At 36.3% G+C, this 19,801-nt stretch overlaps 1 protein-coding gene across 1 annotated transcript in view; it reads left to right on the top strand.

Moving 5' to 3' along the window:
* Positions 1-6,914, top strand: part of LOC127541686 (vomeronasal type-2 receptor 26-like) — a 31,624-nt gene extending 24,710 nt beyond the window's left edge. The window contains exons 7-9 of the mRNA XM_051966901.1: positions 2,560-2,744; positions 5,751-6,042; positions 6,906-6,914. Of these exons, the coding sequence (XP_051822861.1) occupies positions 2,560-2,744; positions 5,751-6,042; positions 6,906-6,914 (486 nt within the window). The remainder of the gene's footprint in view (positions 1-2,559; positions 2,745-5,750; positions 6,043-6,905) is intronic.
* Positions 6,915-19,801: the final 12,887 nt, after the last annotated feature.

Raw genomic sequence — 19,801 nt, 5'->3', positions numbered from 1 at the left:
AAAACCCTAGCTTTTGGAATACATCAGACCATTTGAGAAAATTTGCAGGCAAAACTGGAAGGCAGTTTAGCAGAACTAGCTATAGATCACCATAATACACCAAATATTAAGATACCATTATAAAAGATAAATGATTTAGACATAAAGGGTGTTAATATACTTAAATTGAAGGAGCATGGAAGAATAGACCTGTCAGATCTATGGATAAGTGAAGACTTTATGGCCACTACTACTTTGTCATATAGTTTATAATCTGCTGTTGCAAAACTAGCTTTCATGGGTTTTTTTTTTTTGGTTGTTGTTTTTGTTTTTTTATCATTGGATTGTTTGGATACTCTTGTCTTTCATTGTTCCAGATGATTTCTTTGTGATTTTGTTTTAATCTCCATAAAATGATACTTTGAAAATTTCATTCATGTGACCAAGAGATAAAAAGGATCACAGGAAACCTAATGAAAAAAAATTACAGGAAATTAAAAAATGATTTGTGTAAAAATGTCACTAAAAAGAGAAGAAAAGCAACACAAAGTAACATATATATTTGTGTATATGTATATATTTGCACCCAATGTCTTTGAAGAACATCTCATTTCATAAGTAAATAGGGAACTGAACCAAATGTCGGAATATACAAAGTATTCTCCAGTTAATAAATTGACAGAAGATGTGAATAGGTGATTTTCAGGAAAAATAAATTAAAGTTATTATTAGTTCCCTGAAAAAATTCTGTAAATTTTTATTAATTATTGAATTAAATATTTAAATAATACTGAGACATCATATTCCACTTCCCCACCCAACATATACAACTAAATTTTGGTGTGTATATGTGTGAGTGTGTGTGTGTGTATATGTGTAGTATTGTATTAAAAAAAGAAAAAACAAATGGTGATTTTTCCCAGCTCCATAAAATATTTTTCTTTACTATCTTCAAGAGTTAAATCGATTTTCAAATCCCTGCTTACTCTATCTATTCTTGAGGCTTTTCTAGATAAGGAATTGGCTTAAGTATTTAACTTAATTTCTCATTATAGATGTAAACTAAAAATACACATAATGTTTTAAAAATACTTTGAATTCACACTGGTTTTCATTAGATTAGCTTAAAATATGCTGGATTTAGTGTTTTTAAGAAATTAAAATAATTTAAAAATTTGAATGAGAATGATAGTGGAAAAATGCAGAAATGAATGTGGCCTACAGAGCAAAATATTGGAAGGAGAATCTTCAGCTTAGAATAATATGAAAAAAATTCTTAGAAAATTAGAATGCAGAAAAACAATTTCTCAATGAGACTAATGTATTTAAAAATAAAACTACTAAGTATAAAATTAGACAAAAATATGTATTTCAAAACAACTAACCATTAAGACATTGATGAAAGAAGGCTTAAGCATTATTAGTACACCAGAAAATTATGACTAAAATGGTTTCTGGACATTATATTTCAAGGAATTCCAATCAGCCAAAATGGCAGAACAAAGAGAACAACACAGCAAAGTTCTTCTAGTATGTCCCTTCAAATATCATTAGAATAATCCCTCAAATTAAATTGTCCATTGGCCTGGTCAGTGAAAGCTGAGAGTTAGGGATTTTTTCCCAGGCTAGACCAGTTAGACCCTGGGCTGGGGACTGACCCAGAAAGAAGCCTCATCAAGTGTGGGTCCAGGATACACCTGTGACTGAGCCTGTAGCAGGGATAGGATCTCAGAACTCAGGTCTGTAAGAATATCTTGCCTTTTCTCTTTGTGAAATTGCAATCAAATTTCTGCCCAGGTTTATTTTCCTTTGAAGTTTTCTTGAAGATGTTTTCAAATCACACTCTGTGTCTGAAATTGTGTCCTGAATAATCCTTTCAAAATAATTGCTCTTTCTGAAAATATTCTTTTTTATCATTCCTTCTTACCATCTAACAATTCACTTTTGATTTTAAGATCTGTTCTTAAGGAGGGAATTTCTAGGTTGAGCTAGCATGTAAAAGATAAAAGAGTATTTTGGGCTTTTCAGATCCCATCAAAGCTACAAAGGCTCCAGAGACAGAAAACAAGCAAGGAAGTTCCAAAACTTTTTTTTTTTTGTTAAGTTTGGAATTTTTTAAGATGAAGGACACAGGTGCAGAATTGCTGGGCTAGCTGGTCCTTGGAGAAACTCACTCTCAGACTCTGGTCAAAATATTTGTTTGACTTGCACCCAAGAGATGAGAAGAACCACTTTTCCTTATTCATCTGCAGGGAACTAGATGAATAATATCCAGGAGGCAAAAATGTCAAATAAATATGTCCTGCTCACTCAAACGTTTGCCTTTATCCTAAATAGAGGCTCACTTCATATCTCACATTCTGCTTTCCCAAGGAGAAGAGAATGTACAAAGCTTGAGCATCTATTAAAAAAGACAAATGTTTAGCAATAGAGCATGTGTCTATAGATGCAAGAACAACGGCCTCCAATCACCTTATACTCCCCTAATCCTTAGCTCTTTATAGATCTGAAATATTGACCATGGGCTTGGGGAAACTGAGACTCTCATCCTCTTTATTATTTGTATTTCTGATTTTGCAGATTTTCTTATCTGAGTACCAGATGGTCAAGAATCCTTGTCACATAGAGAGACGTTTCAATCCCACGTATAGAAAAGAAGGGGACCTAATCATTGCTGGATTCCTCTCCCTTTTTGTGAAGGTAGAGATTCAAGTGAACAAATTTTTCTTCCAAATATGTCCCTTCAACAGTTATGCACAACAAACGTAAGTAGTTACTTTCCCACTCTCCCTAATATATGCAATATTAATCCATATTTCTTATTGACTGCTTTGTTGGTAGAGTTGTGTTTTCTTTATTCTCAGAACTTTGGTTAAAGCAAAGATGTGGGTTCAAAAATGACTAGAAATCTAATATTCAAGAAGGTGATAAATGAAAAGTGTTGTTAATGTGTAGTGCAGCAAACAGAGAGAGACTGTTCACCCCTATTCTATATGGCATTATAAACCAGCACAGATTCATCTCCACTGAGGACAAAAACTCACCCAGTACAAGGAGGGGTGAACACATTAGGGAGGTCCTACACTCAAAATTGGAGTTTAGGTGTCAAAACTGTGTTCTCTAAGAATGGACATGGTTAAGACCTGATTACTTGTTCCAAATAGGGGAGGAAATGTTCACAGTTGTGCTCATATGTGATGAAAATCTCAAGGTCATTTATGGATGCTTGACTTGGGTGAGATTTGGGTAAAGATATTTCTGAATCATAACAACATGAAACGGGGAAGGGGAAATCTAACATTCATTATCTTAGGCATCAGAAAACAGAACAAATTCAGAATACTGCATTCGGTTCAGTTTTATTTAATCCAAAGCTTCAAGCCTTATCTTCCCAACAGAGAGCTGCTAAAGAAAAGGAACAACATGGCTTATCTTTATTTAAAAAGTTTGATGGGTGTTAGGACCATTTGATTTAATGATTCCTATTGATGCTTTACCAATATCAGAATAATATGACAGCACATTAAAAATATCAAATAATATGAACTTTACAATGTCAACAAGTGCCATGTATCTCAAACTACTGACAAGATCCAATACTTGTACTGAGGTTTTTCCTCATTTTATGTCTAGTAAATATAAAGTATAGGGCAATTTTTGACATTTGTTTTCCCTTGCCATTTTTGTGACATTTTAAATAAAACCAAAGGGACCGCTCAACCACTTTCTATGTTCCACACCCCATCTCTCATCTTCATGCTTTTGTCAATGCTGTCTCCCATTGTAGGAATGGAATCTCTCCGAGGTTCCATGTCTCAGAATTCCTTTTCTCATTTAAAATTCAATTCACTTGACATGAAGATGTTCTTGCTCTCCCAGAGTTATTGATGACTTTCTCCAAATCATATTTTATCATCTTTGTTGCAAATATCTATTTCAGATAGTGATACATTTTCTTTTCTGGCCAAAAGAAAAGAGCTGTTTTTTTCTTCTCTCTTTTGTCTTTCTATCTCTATGACTTGCAAATGCCTGAAGTCTAGTAGGAGATCTCATAAATTCTAGTAAGCTCATTGGCATGAATTCTTAAACATTTCAACATCTGCTCCTTGTGAACTCTAGTTTCTGTCTTCCCATTTACTACATTGAGTTGCAGATCATTTCTTTTGCTATTCTTCTTTATTATCATTGCCATCTCTCCTGACAGTGGTGATCAGTCTCTTCTCTTTGGTATTGTATTCTCTCTAGATTTTAGGGACTGATTTTTCTCCCTTTTTGTTTCTTGTTTTTTTGTTCTCCTCCTTTTTTTGTTTTTCTTGTTTCTTGTTTTCTTGTTCCTCCTTCTTTTGATGGAGCCTTTTGAGATCACACTGTGCAGCTGTAGTTATACCTCATCAATGCGTCTAATCCATTCCACTACTTCCTTTGGTTATCTTATCAGTTCCCATGATTTACTTAGTAGCTCTATGTGGATGTTTTTCAGATTTTTCTATCCTGATCTAAACTCTCTGATGTCCTTACAACTGATATCATCAATAGCCTCTCAGATATCTTGAACTAAATGCCCAGGAGACATCTTAAGTTCAGTATATCCAAAATATAAAGCGTTATTTTTTATCGCTAACCTCTCCATATTCCTATTTTCCCTATTACTGTAGAAGGCAATACTATCCTTTGATGCCCTTTAGCCCTCAGCCTAGGACTGACCCTAAATTCTCCCTTATCCCTCACCATATCTATTCATGATTGTCCCAAGGCCTGTCTCCTTCAGCTTGGCAATGTCTCTTACATATATAGCCCCCTGGCTGGCTCTCTCTTTTTCTGCCTCCCACAGTCACTGGGCCTCTCTGTTTCTGTTTTTCTTTCTTTGTGTCTCTATCAATTTTCTATCTTTCTGTCTCTGATTATAAGCTGTCTTTCCCATTAAAATATCATCATTTTGGAGATAAGACTTTTTTTCTGGCTTTTTGTATCCTAACTACTTAGCACAATACCTAGCCCAGAGCAGTGCTTAATAAGGGTTGATTGATTGATGATCTGGTTCTCAATAATCCATCTTCGAAGAGAGGAAGAATATTTCCTTGCTTGAGTAAGGGAGAAGGATAGACTTCAAAGCCAATGAATATGCTGTGAAAATCTCAGCTTTGACTAAAGTAGCTATTTTAGCTAGAGTCAAGTTAGTACTGAATCGTGAATCTTTCAGTATTATCTATGACATGACATGGTCATGAAATCTTTTGAAATATATGTGTTCCACTTACAATCCAGTATATAATTTTAAAAATCATTGTAAGGCATCTAGCAGATATATTACCAATAAAATCATGTATTCTTAGCTAACATGTTTTGCATGGTAATCTCCTCATTGCAATCTGAGAAACGGAAGTCCTTTCTATTTTTCTTGAAGATAATCAGTCAGCCAGTCAGAATTCTTTTTTCAAAATGAGACATATTCTAATGTCTAAAGTATATCCATCATTTGTGTGTTTGTGTGTGTATGTGTGTGTGTGAATGTGTTTGTGTCTTAATGTGGGTGATCTTGAAAGAATCTTACAGGATATAGTTCAAGTCTGTCATATTACAATTGTGGACACTGACACTCATGGTGGTGAAATGATGTGCTCAGGACCACAATTTTAATCAATTTGGGGGGCAGGATTTAGGATAGGAATTTCTGACTCCATATCTGACACTCTTCCTACTACGAAAATTTGCTGTTTCTTTGAATATAGAGTTTTTCTTATTTTGTTTTTCAATCTTCCCTCTCACTTTAGGTCAATGTTCAAACAATATCACTATTTCCTTGCTCTTCAGTATGCTGTTGATGAGATCAACAAGAACCCTTATTTGTTGCCCAACAGAACTTTGGGATATCAGTTACTCAATAACTTCCATCTGGAGAAACTAGCTGTGGAGAGCTCCTTAATATGGCTATCAGGGAGAGGTCCCATTATCCCCAATTATAGCTGTGATAAACAGTCCAATTCTGTGGCTGTCATTGGAGGAATGTCTGCTACACTTTCCATGGCCATGGCCACCATTCTCGAACTGTATAAAGTTCCACAGGTAAGAGAAACCAATACAGTCATTCATTTTCAATGTCATCTTTATATTTAAAGCAGCAAATTCTTTATAAAATGTTATGGTATAGTATCAATAAATCAATAACCAATTATTAAGAAGTCCTCCAACATGTTCTGACAAAATATGATAAAAAAAAAAAGCAGGAAATGGTCCTTTCCATCTGGGGAATCATTCTGTATGCTAGGTGAGGTGATGGTCTGATGATTTTGAGCCAAGGAAAAATCTAAAGATGACTATACTTCACCTTTTTATATTTGTATAAAACTCTGAAGATTTTAGATAGAAGAAAAGATTTCTTTTTTCTCACTTCCAAAAATTCCCATGGAGAGGTCTCTCTTCCTTTTCATTTTGAAATTGATTTCTGTATTTTCCCTAAAAGCATGAAGCACTACTACTTGTCTTCATCAGTATGTACTAATAAAGAGCATCCAATTCTCTGTTCACTGAGATGTTCCAATCAGGGAACTCCATGGGAAATATACCTAATAGTGATTATAGGGCCTATAACATATTGGGATTGCTTTGGATTTCTGAAGTGCTGAGAACCAAGCATTTCATAAATGATCTTCACACATTCTTACTGTTATTACGAACAATGTATTCTTTGTTCTGCTTGTTTTGCTCAGCATCAGTTCATGTAAATCTTTCCAGGTCTTTCTATAGTTAATATTTAATATAGATGTTAATATACTAAATGGTAAAGATAGCTTTGTACTATTTTTGGTGTACTTTAAATTGCTCTTCAAACTGGTTGAATCAGTTCACAATTCCACCAAAAGCCTTAGTATCCCTATTTTCTACATCTCCTCTCTTATGTTTGTCCTTTATTCCTTCTCTCCTTTCAGCCAATTTAATACCTTTATGGTAGTATTTCATAGTTAGTTTAATTTACATTTCTTAATCAATGAGAGGATACTCACTAAGCATATTACAGTGAGAACCATAGATAATTTATTTAAAAATGTATTTGCTTTCTCACTGGGGGTATAAGAAAGAGCCTTTTCATAATTTCTCTACTGAAGGAAAAAAAATTGCCATGAATGTGGGTCATATTTTATACATTTTAATACACATCCAAAACTATTATATTATATACTATAGGATGGAAAAGTACTGTTGTCTTATCTTCCCACTTTATGGTATGAAGCATGTTGGAATTAGGCAATATTTTGTCTCTCTTTTTTGTTAATTTATTTGTTTTTAATACATATTATTTCTGAATCATGTTGGGAGAGAAAAATCAGAGCAAAAGGGAAAAACAATGGGAAAGATTTAAAAATAGAAAAACAAGTGAACATAGCATGTATTGGTTTACATTTAGTTTCCTTCGATTTTTTTTTTCTGGATGCAGATAGGATTTTATGTCCAAGTCTATTGGTGTAATGCTGATATTTTAGTTTTCTGGAGGTCTTTGGGCAGCCTTCCTCTCAGCAGAGTAATCACTACAAGAATAGTCAGGTATTAAAGTCCAAAAGTCTTTATTGTCTTCTTCACTAGGGGCTCCACTAGTTTTCTGAGGGCCTTCAGACAGGAGCTGAACTCAGTGGAAGAAATGCAGGAGGCCAGGCCAGCCAACATGAGATGGAGTTGAATTTGGTCCAGTCCTTGCTGGCAGTTATATGCTCCATTATCATAGATGTGAATCTTGTGGACTAAGTACATGTACTGAATTAAAGAACTATTAAGCACCATGCTAAACTAGATAACCATTGTATTTATCAATTCCACCGACTTAGCACCTTGTTTCAAGTTCAGAGTTCTGGTCTATAACATACTGGGATTGCTTTGGATTTCTGAAATGCTGAGAACCAAGCATTTCATAAATGATCTTCTCACATTCTTGCTGTTATTGTGAACAATGTATTCCTTGTTCTGCTTGTTTTGCTCAGTTCATGTAAATCTTTCCAAGTCTTTCTATAGTCAGCTTGTTCATTATCATTTTTACAGAACGATAATATCCCATTACCTTCCTGTACCAAAGTTTATTCACCCATTCTCCTGGTGATGGGAATGCACTCTTATTCCAATTCTTTGTTACCACAAAAAGACCTGCTGCAAACATTTTTTTTGAAGATGTAGGTTCTTTTTCCTCCTTTATAATTTCTTTCATATAGACCCTGTAATGGTACTGCTGGGTCAAAGGACATGCACAGTTTTATAGCCCATTGGACATAGTACAGATTACTCTCCAGCATAGTTGGATAAGTTTACAACTCCACAACTAAAGCATAAATAACCCAGATTTCCCACATCCCCTGCAATACTTATCATTATCTTTTCCTGTCATCATAGCCAATCTGAGAGGTGTGAGATGGTACTATAAAACTATTCTAATTTTCAATTCTCTAATCAATAGTGATTTAGGGCATTTTTCATATAATTATAAATGGCTTTAATTTTGACATCTGAAAATTGTTTTCAAGGTTAGCATTGCCTGCTCTATTCGGGAAAGAGTCTGGTTTCCCAGAGTTTGTCTTTTGAGCTGGAACAGGAAGTGCTCTACTGATTTGCTCCTCTACTGTGTCATAACTGAGGGTATTAATTGCTGATTTGCTGTGATTAAGCTCCTCTCACTGGCTTTCCCACAGTCTATCTAACCTGGACTGAACGCCTCTTTCACCCTAGTGAGACTGACCTTTCTTGAAGTTTTTTTAGTCCATTTTCATCTGGAAAGTGATTTCATTCCATCGGATTCTGTTCAGACACATTTTTTTTTTTTGAGGAAACTGAGAGAGCTTGAGCAGCTTCTTTATTTTGAGGAAACTGAGAGAGCTTGAGCAGCTTCTTTACACCTCCATCTTGCCTCCACCATCTGGTACAAAAATAAAAACAATATTTTCTGAAATACTTGGCCTGAAGGGTTTCATCTCAAAAAGCCAAGAGTTTGGGAATCTGGATGGGGATATGTGTTATGAGCCAGAACTTGAAAGCAGGTGCTAAGTCAGTGGAATTGATAGAGACTATAATGATCTAATTTATTTTTTTTCCTTTTTATATTTTTATTTTACTTTGAAAAACAGTTAGTACTGTCAGAATATAGATATACTTCACTTTTTTTTTGGTATAACTTTTTATTGACAAAACCCATGCCAGGATAATTTTTTACAGCATTATCCCTTGCACTCACTTCTGTTCTGATTTTTCCCCTCCCTTCCTCCACCCCCTCCCTCAGATGGCAAGCAGTCCTTTACATGTTGGATAGGTTACAGTATATGCTAGATAGACTATATGTGTGCAGAACTGAACAGTTCTCTTGTTGCACTGGGAGAATTGGATTCAGAAGGTAGAAATAACCCGGGAAGAAAAACAAAAATGCAAGCAGTTTATATTCATGTCCCAGTGTTCTTTCTTTGGGTGTAGCTGCTTCTGTCCATCCTTGATCAATTGAAACGGAATTAGCTCTCCTTATCGAAGAGATCCACTTCCATCAGAATATATCCTCAAACAGTATCGTTGTTGAGGTATATAATGATCTCCTGGTTCTGCTCGTTTCACTTAGCATCAGTTCATGGAAATCTCACCAGTCCTCTCTGTATTCATCCTGCTGGTCATTCCTTACAAAACAATAAGATTCCATAACATTCATATACCACAATTTACTCAACCATTCTCCAATTGATGGGCATCCATTCATTTTCCAGCTTCTAGCCACTACAAACAGGGCTGCCACAAACATTCTGGCACATACAGGTCCCTTTACCTTCTTTAGTATCTCTTTGGGGTATAAGCCCAATAGAAACACTGCTGGATCAAAGGGTATGCACAGTTTGATAACTTTTTGAGCATAGTTCCAAATTGCTCTCCAGAATGGCTGGATGTGTTCACAATTACACCAACAATGCATCAGTGTCCCTGTTTTCCCACATCCCCTATAACATTCTGCATTATCTTTCCTTGTCATTCTAGCCAATCTGACAGGTGTGTAGTGGTATATCTCAGAGTTGTCTTAATTTGCATTTCTCTGATTGATAATGATTTGGAGCATATTTTCATATGTCTATAAATTGTTTCAATTTCTTCATCTGAGAATTGTCTATTCATATCCTTTGACCATTTATCAATTGGAGAATGGTTTGCTTTCTTATAAATTAGAGTCAATTCTCTATATACTTATTTAATTTAGAATGGTGCTTAACAGTTCTCTTGTTCAGTACATGTACTTAGTGTGAGGGATGTAGAAGACCCTTACCCAAAATGACTACTCAGAGATCCCTCAGTAGAAGGCAGAAAAGTTGTTTATTGAAAAACCTCTGGAGGATGAGCCGTCCCATCGCAAGATAAGCTCGCGGTAGGAGGGCTAAAGAAGTAGTAAAAATACATAGCTTTTATACAAGAAATTACATCACAAGTAAGAGAGCATTGAGAAGGGGAGGGGGAGGCATCTAATTGGTTGTTGCTATTTGGGGAGATTGGAATGGAAGGTTTCTGTTTCCCTGAAATCTCCTGATTTCTGGGAAACAAAGTCAGGCCTTCAGGCTTAATCAAGCAGACAGTGGTCCAGCTAATAGACTAAATATTGATAAATGTCAAATACCAATAAATGTCATCAGTTCAGGTTAAGTAAATATGTTTCTAGCTGGCCAAGGCTCAAATAGATATGAGCCTGCACATATTATACAGGTCATAGGGGAAACACAGAAATAATAAAATACAGAAAAAGAATTCATACATTCCTGTAAGTTCTTCACCTTATCTATTCCCCACAGCTCCCCCCTTCTGACATGTAAATGATTTTTATCATATTTCTATGAAGAACTTACACACTGTTCAAAATCAGTTAGTATATCTATATATACATTGTTTATCAAGTTCACAATCAAGATCATCCCTCTTTAATACATTCCAGTCTTTTCTCTGAAGAATCATCATTTTAATAGCATTTTCTGTATGCAATATTTTGATAGGGACCACTGAACTATTCTGGTTACTAATGTAATTATACAGGGTAGACATAGCAGCAACAGGATAATACCATTGATTGCAATAAGTTCATACCATAAAAATTGCTTCCACCAACTATCTTAGAAACAGTTATCATAGAACAGATTGGCATTTGGCAAACATAAAAATAAAAAGACAGATAAAGATGACAATCTAGGGGAACTGAGGCACAACATTACACACTCTTCTTCTGAATATTTGAATTATTGAATTACCTCCCTAAGATACCTGGGAGGTCTCAGCACCATAATTTTGACCAATCCAATGTGAGGCAAATAAATCAAAATGAAACTAGAAAATGCAAGGACTTATGGCAAGGACAAGTCTCTTCCTGACAACCCCAGAGTTATCAGCAGTACAAAGGCCCTCATCTCAGCCAGAGAATCCAGTTTGAGATGGACAGTTCACTGTGTTAGGTGGTCTGCAGTCATTTGTGCACTTAACTCAGCTTCTGCTTATAAAGGGAGTAGCAGGGCTCGAGACAGTCATGCTGCCCATTCATAGGGGCAACCCACTCCAGGGGAGAAGGGTGAGGCTTAGAGTAGCTCCACCTGTCCCCACCCAGGGGGACAGACAGGGCTGCTACTAGAATACAGATTTCTGAGCAGAGCTATCAGAGCATGCACAGTTAGAACATGAAGGCAGGCAAACCCCAAACTTTAGAGGCTTGATCTCAAAAGGGCAATGTTATTAAAAATGTTGAGGTACCAGTTAAGAAACTGGAGTTACAGGGCTGGAGATTGCCAGTCCCAAGACAAGTGTCTTAATCTTAATCTTCTTTAAAACAGAATAGTTCCCAAAACTGAGTCTGCCAGGGCAATTCCACAGAATGAGGGGTTTCAAAGCTAAAACATAGTAAAAACAAAAAAGATTGCTTAAGGACTTCCAATTTAATCTGAACTGGTGGTATAGGGGATGGGGCAGAAGTACGAAAGGCAAAAGTGAAAGAAAACTAAGGGTTCCCACTCTTTTAGGTATTTTGAGAAAAATCCACCAGTTTCCCGAGTTCCCTATCTCTTCCTCTCCTTTTTTTTCCTCATGGAAAGGAATCATCCAAAAAAAAATAATAAATAGTCAAATAACCATCCACATATAAATCCCAAGAGTGAATTAAAGTTCCTACATACATAACAGTCTAGTACAGGAGGAATTTCCTAAAATCAATCAAATCAAATCAAATCAAATACCTTAAACAATTACATATTCTGAAGTGAACATAGATATTATAAACATTTTATAGCTTCCTTAACAGCAATAGTTACCATTTTTAATAATTTCCATCCCAAATCTTAAACACACAGTAATGTTTGCATTTTTTTCTAACTCTAGTAATAGAATTGTAATTTTAACAATAATTCATCAACCACTTTCCACTTCCCCCATATCAGTCCAAATTACATCAGGAGCACTGGTGATGGTCTCGATCTTAGCTGCTTCAGGCTGAGAAATGGGCGAAGGTGCTCAATCCATGCAAGGGTGTGGGTGTGGTGTCAATCTAAGCTTCAGATGGGCCGATCCATGTCTCAGAAGAGATTCAATAATCTGTAATTTGACCAAAATCTAGAACAAAAAAACTAAATCTAACAAAGTTAGAACAGTCTGGACCTGCAACAACATGTGGGGAGGCCAGTATAGATTGGCCAGCAGTTCCTGTGTGAAGGAATAAGCTTGCTTCACAGGATAGGCAGACAGCTATAGTTCCAATAAATAGCAGTTAGGTTTCACAGACCATTGTAAATTGTCCTCTTATCATTTAAAAAAAAACATTTTAAAAATAAAACACAAATATCCTGTAACAGACAGATGACCAGGCTAAATACTTATTTGCCTAAGTATTTAGGATATAAAGATTACATATAACCAGATTGGAAACAGCAAGGTATGACATATTTGAATTACATTAACAGTTCTTATTAGCTATTGTTCTGATCATAGAAATCAGTCACAGGAGGAAAAAATGCAAGAACATAACTATAACATAATATAAGCAGTTAAAACTCAATCTTCAGCACACTGAAGAGTGGAGCTTTAAAACTTCCAAATAGCATTAATTACAAGCCCAAAGAATTTTGTCTTCAAAGTTTCAAATAAATCTCAGTTATTTACCATGACCTTATATCAATAACAGTAAGAAATTTATCCCAGAAAATTCACACAATTCTTATATACCCAAGTAGATGTTGCATCTTGAATAAATTTAATATACCAATCATTTTGCTTTTAAAATACCCAATATACAGAAAAATCCCAAACTACATATGGTTCACAACAAAAACATTTTCAAAAGGAAGAAGGCAAAAACTATTATCCTTAAAGTCCCATTTCAGATAATTGGCATCAATACAGTTAATTAAAACTTCCTATTTTCACATAAAAAGAATCTGAAAAGTTCTTGAAAACATCAATTAAACTTTTTGAAATAACCCTTTCAAACTATATACCACATTTCTGATCATATTCTTTAATATTCATAACCATTATGTATCTAAAGAAACAAATATTCAATCAATTAACATCTTGTAAGAGCAATTTGTCTCTTTAAATACCATTTGTTTTCTTCAGCCAAAGGAACCAAGGCTGCCGCTTTCTACTGCTGCTCGCTTGCTCTCCTCCCACAAAAACATCCCTTCTCACAGCCATCTCTCTGTGACTACCCTTTCCAACCAGTTCCTTCTTTTTCCCACTGACGACTTCTTGAAATCATTTGTTTCTACTAATCAATCCTTCTTAAATTACCTTCATTCTCCTATCCCATCTCTCTGTCTCTCTCTCTTCCCAATGCTTACTTGCTCAAAATTTATTACATACTTTAAACACTCCTAAACCAAAAATCCTTCCGACTAGATGCTCTATTTAAACTATTAATTGCTTTTGTAAATCAATCTCTTTTCCCTTGTCTTTAAATCATCTTTTTTTAAACTTTAAACTTCAAGATTCACAATTAATTTTGAATCAAATTTCATAAAACTTATAATATAGTTTACAAATTACTTAATACTTTTAAAAAGCAACATACCATTTAAGTAGGGAGATATAAACACAAGCTCCCCCTAAGGTAAGCTACTGGCATTTTGTTTAATAACCTATATTTCAATTTGAAGTCCAACCAAATAATAAAAAAAAAGAAAAGTTTTTCTCTTCAGTTGTAAAGGCCACAATATTCGAAAAATTCTTAAGATTTTATACTCAGAATAAATCTAACATGTGTAAGGCAACAGTAAATTATTTCCCCCAATTTTAATTTTATTTCAATTTCAAAATTATAGTACCTCTTTAAAATATAGTAAATTCCCAAAACTCTTAATCAAATATTGCAAACAATTACCCAGTTTAGTCTTCTTAAACTTTCTGTTCTCTAATTCCATGAAGGCAAATTTACTAATAATGATTTTCTTTCTTTTCCTGCAAATTTTTTCTTTAGAAGTATGCCTAGTTTTCCCACAGGTCCAACAGGTCATTATGCCCCTGTGTTCAACTATTTACCTCTCTTACTCTATATTTATTACTCCCTTCCAATATCTGCAGTTTCTTATTTCTGATCTTAAATTTTCCAATCTTAACACACACACTAATTTAAAGTTATTTTAAAATTAACCAGTACTTCAGTTTGTGAAATTTCCTAAAATTTACCTAGATACTTTATTCCCATGTCTTTTCTTCGGTAACCAGGAAAGAGTTAAGCACCAATCCTTGCTTTACCTTGAGAATTTTTTTCTCTGGCTGAGTCCTGATAACAGGCTCCTTGTTTACAGGAGCGATAGCCACTGTTCTTCTATTTTTCTCAAAACTTTCCAAACTTTCAATCTATGTTTTTATTTTTCCCCCTTCTCTCCCCCTTCCTGCAAAGCCACTGCCAGAGACAGAGGGAGAGAGAGAAAAATGATTTTCTTTTCTTGAGAAGCCCAAAACTAGTTCCCAAATTCTAAGACCAATACATTCTGAGCCACTCTGAAAGAATTACTACTCTGAATGAATTCCAGTTCCCACGATTCAGCCTGATATTTTTCTAAGCCTGTAACACAGAGCTGAATTCTTATCTCTTATGAGCTTTCTAACTTTTAACACAGAACAAAGGCAATGCAAAGCAGACATACACACAGACATTCACAAAACTCTATTTTCACCTTTACATACAGATTTAAGTCTGATATACCCAAATAATCCTGGGATACACATCCTCCCAGTTTTCTTCCCTTGTATATCTGGAAGTTCATTCCAGTCTTGAATTTCCTAGCTAACGTCCTGATACAAATTTTCGGACTGCTTCTATACCACCCTGGACCCGATCCAGGTGTTGGCGGAGGCCCTATGTTACCCTCACGCCCCCACAGCCACCCGAGAGCTTCCTTAGGAAAAGTCCTTTATCGTTGGGGTTAACAGCAGTCCACACCAAAAATAAATTTAAGAGGGCTAATCCCTCAGGGTCTCCCTCGACCCAGCCAATAAACCCCCAGACTTCCCAAGAGCTTTACCTCGAGAACATATGTTTCTTTTCAGGCTGCAAATGCCGGCCATCAGGACTCTACTTCTTTCAATCTTCAATTCTGCGTTCCACTGAGTATTCCTGCTTCGGGTCGTTGTCTAAGAGGGGAGGGAGGCTGCTCACCCAGAGCCAGAGACCATGGAGAAAACTACTCCGTGGGCGCCTGTCCCTGTTCGGGGTGCACATAGCCATCTCCCCCAAAGACCCCATCCCGGACGAGCCCCCATCTGTGAGGGATGTAGAAGACCCTTACCCAAAATGACTACTCAGAGATCCCTCAGTAGAAGGCAGAAAAGTTGTTTATTGAAAAACCTCTGGAGGATGAGCCGTCCCATCGCAAGATAAGCTCGCGGTAGGAGGGCTAAAGAAGTAGTAAAAATACATAGCTTTTATACAAGAAATTACATCACAAGTAAGAGAGCATTGAGAAGGGGAGGGGGAGGCATCTAATTGGTTGTTGCTATTTGGGGAGATTGGAATGGAAGGTTTCTGTTTCCCTGAAATCTCCTGATTTCTGGGAAACAAAGTCAGGCCTTCAGGCTTAATCAAGCAGACAGTGGTCCAGCTAATAGACTAAATATTGATAAATGTCAAATACCAATAAATGTCATCAGTTCAGGTTAAGTAAATATGTTTCTAGCTGGCCAAGGCTCAAATAGATATGAGCCTGCACATATTATACAGGTCATAGGGGAAACACAGAAATAATAAAATACAGAAAAAGAATTCATACATTCCTGTAAGTTCTTCACCTTATCTATTCCCCACATTAGTATTTACTATAGTTCTCCAAGAGTCACACCTTCAATAAGAGAGCATATATAAGCTAGGAGCCTCAGGTAGGATTGAGTCAGGGAGATTCAGAAGCCAGAGAAGCCAAGGAACTCAGGCCGGAGCTCAAGTTCTCAGAACTAAGGCCAGAGTTAAAGACTCTCCAGAAAGCTACCCAGACCTAACAAGGAGATAATAAAGGATCTGGACTATAAGAAAACAATCAGGCCACAGGAAAGGAGACAAGACTTGGAAAGACAAAATAAAGCATGTGGACTTTAATCCCTGGCTGTACTCATATGGTAATAACTGAACTAAAACGAAAGCTCCCTCCAGAGACCCCAAGAAAACTTCAACAGAGAATATTACATTTTAGAGTGAATATTACATTTTGGCACCAGAACATGGGGTCAAAAACTTTCATCTGTGATCCAGAAATTTGAATGAGTACACAAATAGACAAGGAAACTTTGTTAAGGACTAAAGTAGTATTTCAACTAATGGGACAGATGTTTAGAAAACAGCATTGTTTTCCTCTTCAAGGAAAATGTGTCAAAAGCTTGGTCAGACTGATGAAAAATCAAGGTTTGATTGTAACTTGTGAGCAGATCATTGAACTTTTAGAAACTTTACAGTACACATCTTCTTGGTTCTCTAAGGAAAAAGAATTGAATCTTGATGAGTGGAAATTAGTAGGAGAGCAACTATGTCAATTCTTCAATGAAAATTTACCTGATTCAGTTTCCAAAGAAATACTTTATACATATAATTTAATACAACTGGTTTTAGGAAATTATATGAGTTATAGAATAAGGAAAAAGAAGAAAGAGCAGGAGGGGGAGGATCCAAATAAACTATCTGAAAAGGATGAAGAATCAGATAAGAAAGAAGTTAAGTACAATTCTGAGTGTAGTACTTCACAGCAGAAGCCATTAGGGCATCCCCCATCCCCTGACCTACTTCCCTCAATTAACATTTCAAGGGTGGAAGTAGAAGGAGGAGGGGGAGAGGCAATAACACAATCAGCACCACCTATGAAGCAGTCTATGACAAGATTACAAAAAGCCCTGGTTAAGGCAAAAAATGAAGGACAGGATGCATCTGATTTAGTAAATGCATACCCAGTGATTGAAGAACTTGACTCTTCAGGTCAACAAAGGAGAAGATGCATTCCTTTTGATCTGAAAAAATTAAGGGTTTGAAAAAGGGTTTCACTCTTTATGGGGCTACATCATCTTATGCTAAGATGTTACTAGAGAGTTTGGCGTATGAAATTTTAACACCCAGTAATTGGAAATCCATAGCAAGGACATGTATTAGAACCTGGACAAAACTTGTTGTGGCTTTCAGAATATCAGGAATTATGTAGGATTCAAGCCCAACTCAATAAGCAAACTGGAGTTAATGTACAAATCACCTTTGACCAACTAGCAGGTGAAGGTCAGTATGCAGAGAATTCAGCAGAGAATTACCCCCTAGGAGCATATGAACAAATTGTCACTGATACTATAAAAGCTTGGGTACCATCCCAGGGAAAGATCAAGAGGAAACCATCACAAAAATAGAGCAAGGTCCCAATGAACTCTTTGCAGATTTTGTGGGACATTTGCAAACAGCTATCACAAGGACCATTGGAGAAAATGCAGCTATAAGAATTATGATCAGACAACTGGCTAAGGAAAATGCTAATGAGATTTGTAGAAGAATTATATGGGGACTACACAAAGATGCTCTTTAGAGGAGTTCATAAGATGGTGTGCCACAGTGGGCACAAGTGCTTATTATACCCAGAGTGTGATGAACATGGGACAACAGAGACCTTCCTAGCAAGGGACTTCTAGAGAAAGTCATTGATGTTTTCAGTGTGGAAAAATAGGATATCTCAGAGCCCTAAGAAGGCAAAGCGATAGAGAGGACAGGGTGAGAGAAGACCTAAAACCCTATGTCCAAAATGCCACAAGGACTTCCACTGGACCTCAGAATGTAGATTGACCCAGGGAAATGAGAGGCAAGGTCCAGCTCCAAGATATCATACAAAATTCAGGTGGGGCATGATGGCAGCCAAAGGTACACCTTTAGAAGTTCAGGGCTCTGGTGTGATCAATCAGTCTACAAAAAAATCATGTGGCAGAAAGGAATTAAATGATCTATCAGCCAAAAAGCAATCAGATGACAGAAAGGGATTATAATTGTGGAGAATGCAGGCTTTTTAACCGAAAAAAAGGGCAGTGTTCAGTGAGAGCAGGCCTAATATAATGAGCAGCTCCAATGTAATTGCCCGATGATGAGAAGAGATTTAGAAAGTAGTAAATAGAATGGACTAGATAGGTTAACTGCTTTGGAAAAAGGGTTTGTTTGTATTAATACAGATGGAGAAGGAATCAGATGGGTGCCAACAAGCACCTGGAGAGAGACAAAAAAAGAAGAAAATCTCAAAACAAAGGAGAAGACCTAAGAACAAAATCTGCAGGAATCATTGGATTCCCTAACAGAGGATAAGACTATTGCAGGATTTTGAAACTTGCAGGAATTATTGGATTCCTGGCGCATGAAGTAATGGACAATAGATTCCTTTTGCACTATTTCTAGGACTTATAAAGATGTATAATTCCTCATGTTGATTTGTGTTATTTGTTACATCACTACTAGACTGTGTTACTTTGTGCTTATGTAATTTATGTAATTATGGGTAATACCTCTCATATTGATGGATTTATGTATACCTATTTTAAGAGTGAGCCCCTTCAAAAACCTGCTAATCTGATTTGATTTCCCATTTCCTTTGGTATTTTTATCTCCCTTCCTGAGATGCCAGGGAGGGTGTTATCACCTCGTTTTTTGGTGTTTTTGCCCATTTTGAGCAGTCAAGAAAGGCATGTTTGCCTTCTTTTTTGGGGTTCTCACCTCCTTGAGAAGTCAGGAGGGTCATGACCACCTATGTTCTAAAGCAAAAGAAAGCAGGAGATATTATGGGCCAGAACTTGAAAGAAGGTGCTAAGTCAGTGGAATTGACAGAGACAATAATTATCTAATTTAGCCTGGTGCTAAACAATTCTCTAGTTCAGTACATGTACTTAGTACTTACTATAATTCTACAAGATTCAAACCTTTGATAAAAGAGCATATATAAGCTAGAAGCCTCAGCCAGGATTGAGTCAGGGAGATTCAGAAGCCAGAGAAGGGAAGAGGGAGTTCAAGCTCTTGGAACCAATGTGTGACTGAAAGGCTCTCCAGAAAGCTGCCCAGCTCCAGGAAGGAGATAATAAAGGGTCTGGAGTATAAGAAAGCTAACAAGGCCACAGGAAAGGAAACAAGACTTGGAAAGAGACAATAAAGGATTTGGACTTTAAACACTAGCTGAACTTGTGGTGATTGCTGAACGAAAATGAAGGCTGCTTCCAAAGACCCCAAGAAAACCACCCATAGAGAAGATTACATTTTAGAGGGAATATTCCAAATATCCTAAATGATTGGATTACTGGAGAGCTATTTAAAATCAGATTTCAGCACTAATTATTTTATGACATTCTTAGAAAACTGGAGCTG

The sequence above is a fragment of the Antechinus flavipes genome, chromosome 6, assembly GCF_016432865.1.
Source record: "Antechinus flavipes isolate AdamAnt ecotype Samford, QLD, Australia chromosome 6, AdamAnt_v2, whole genome shotgun sequence".
Taxonomy (NCBI): domain Eukaryota; kingdom Metazoa; phylum Chordata; class Mammalia; order Dasyuromorphia; family Dasyuridae; genus Antechinus; species Antechinus flavipes.
Note: the sequence above shows the minus strand (reverse complement) of the source record. Positions and strands in the feature narration are given on the sequence as shown.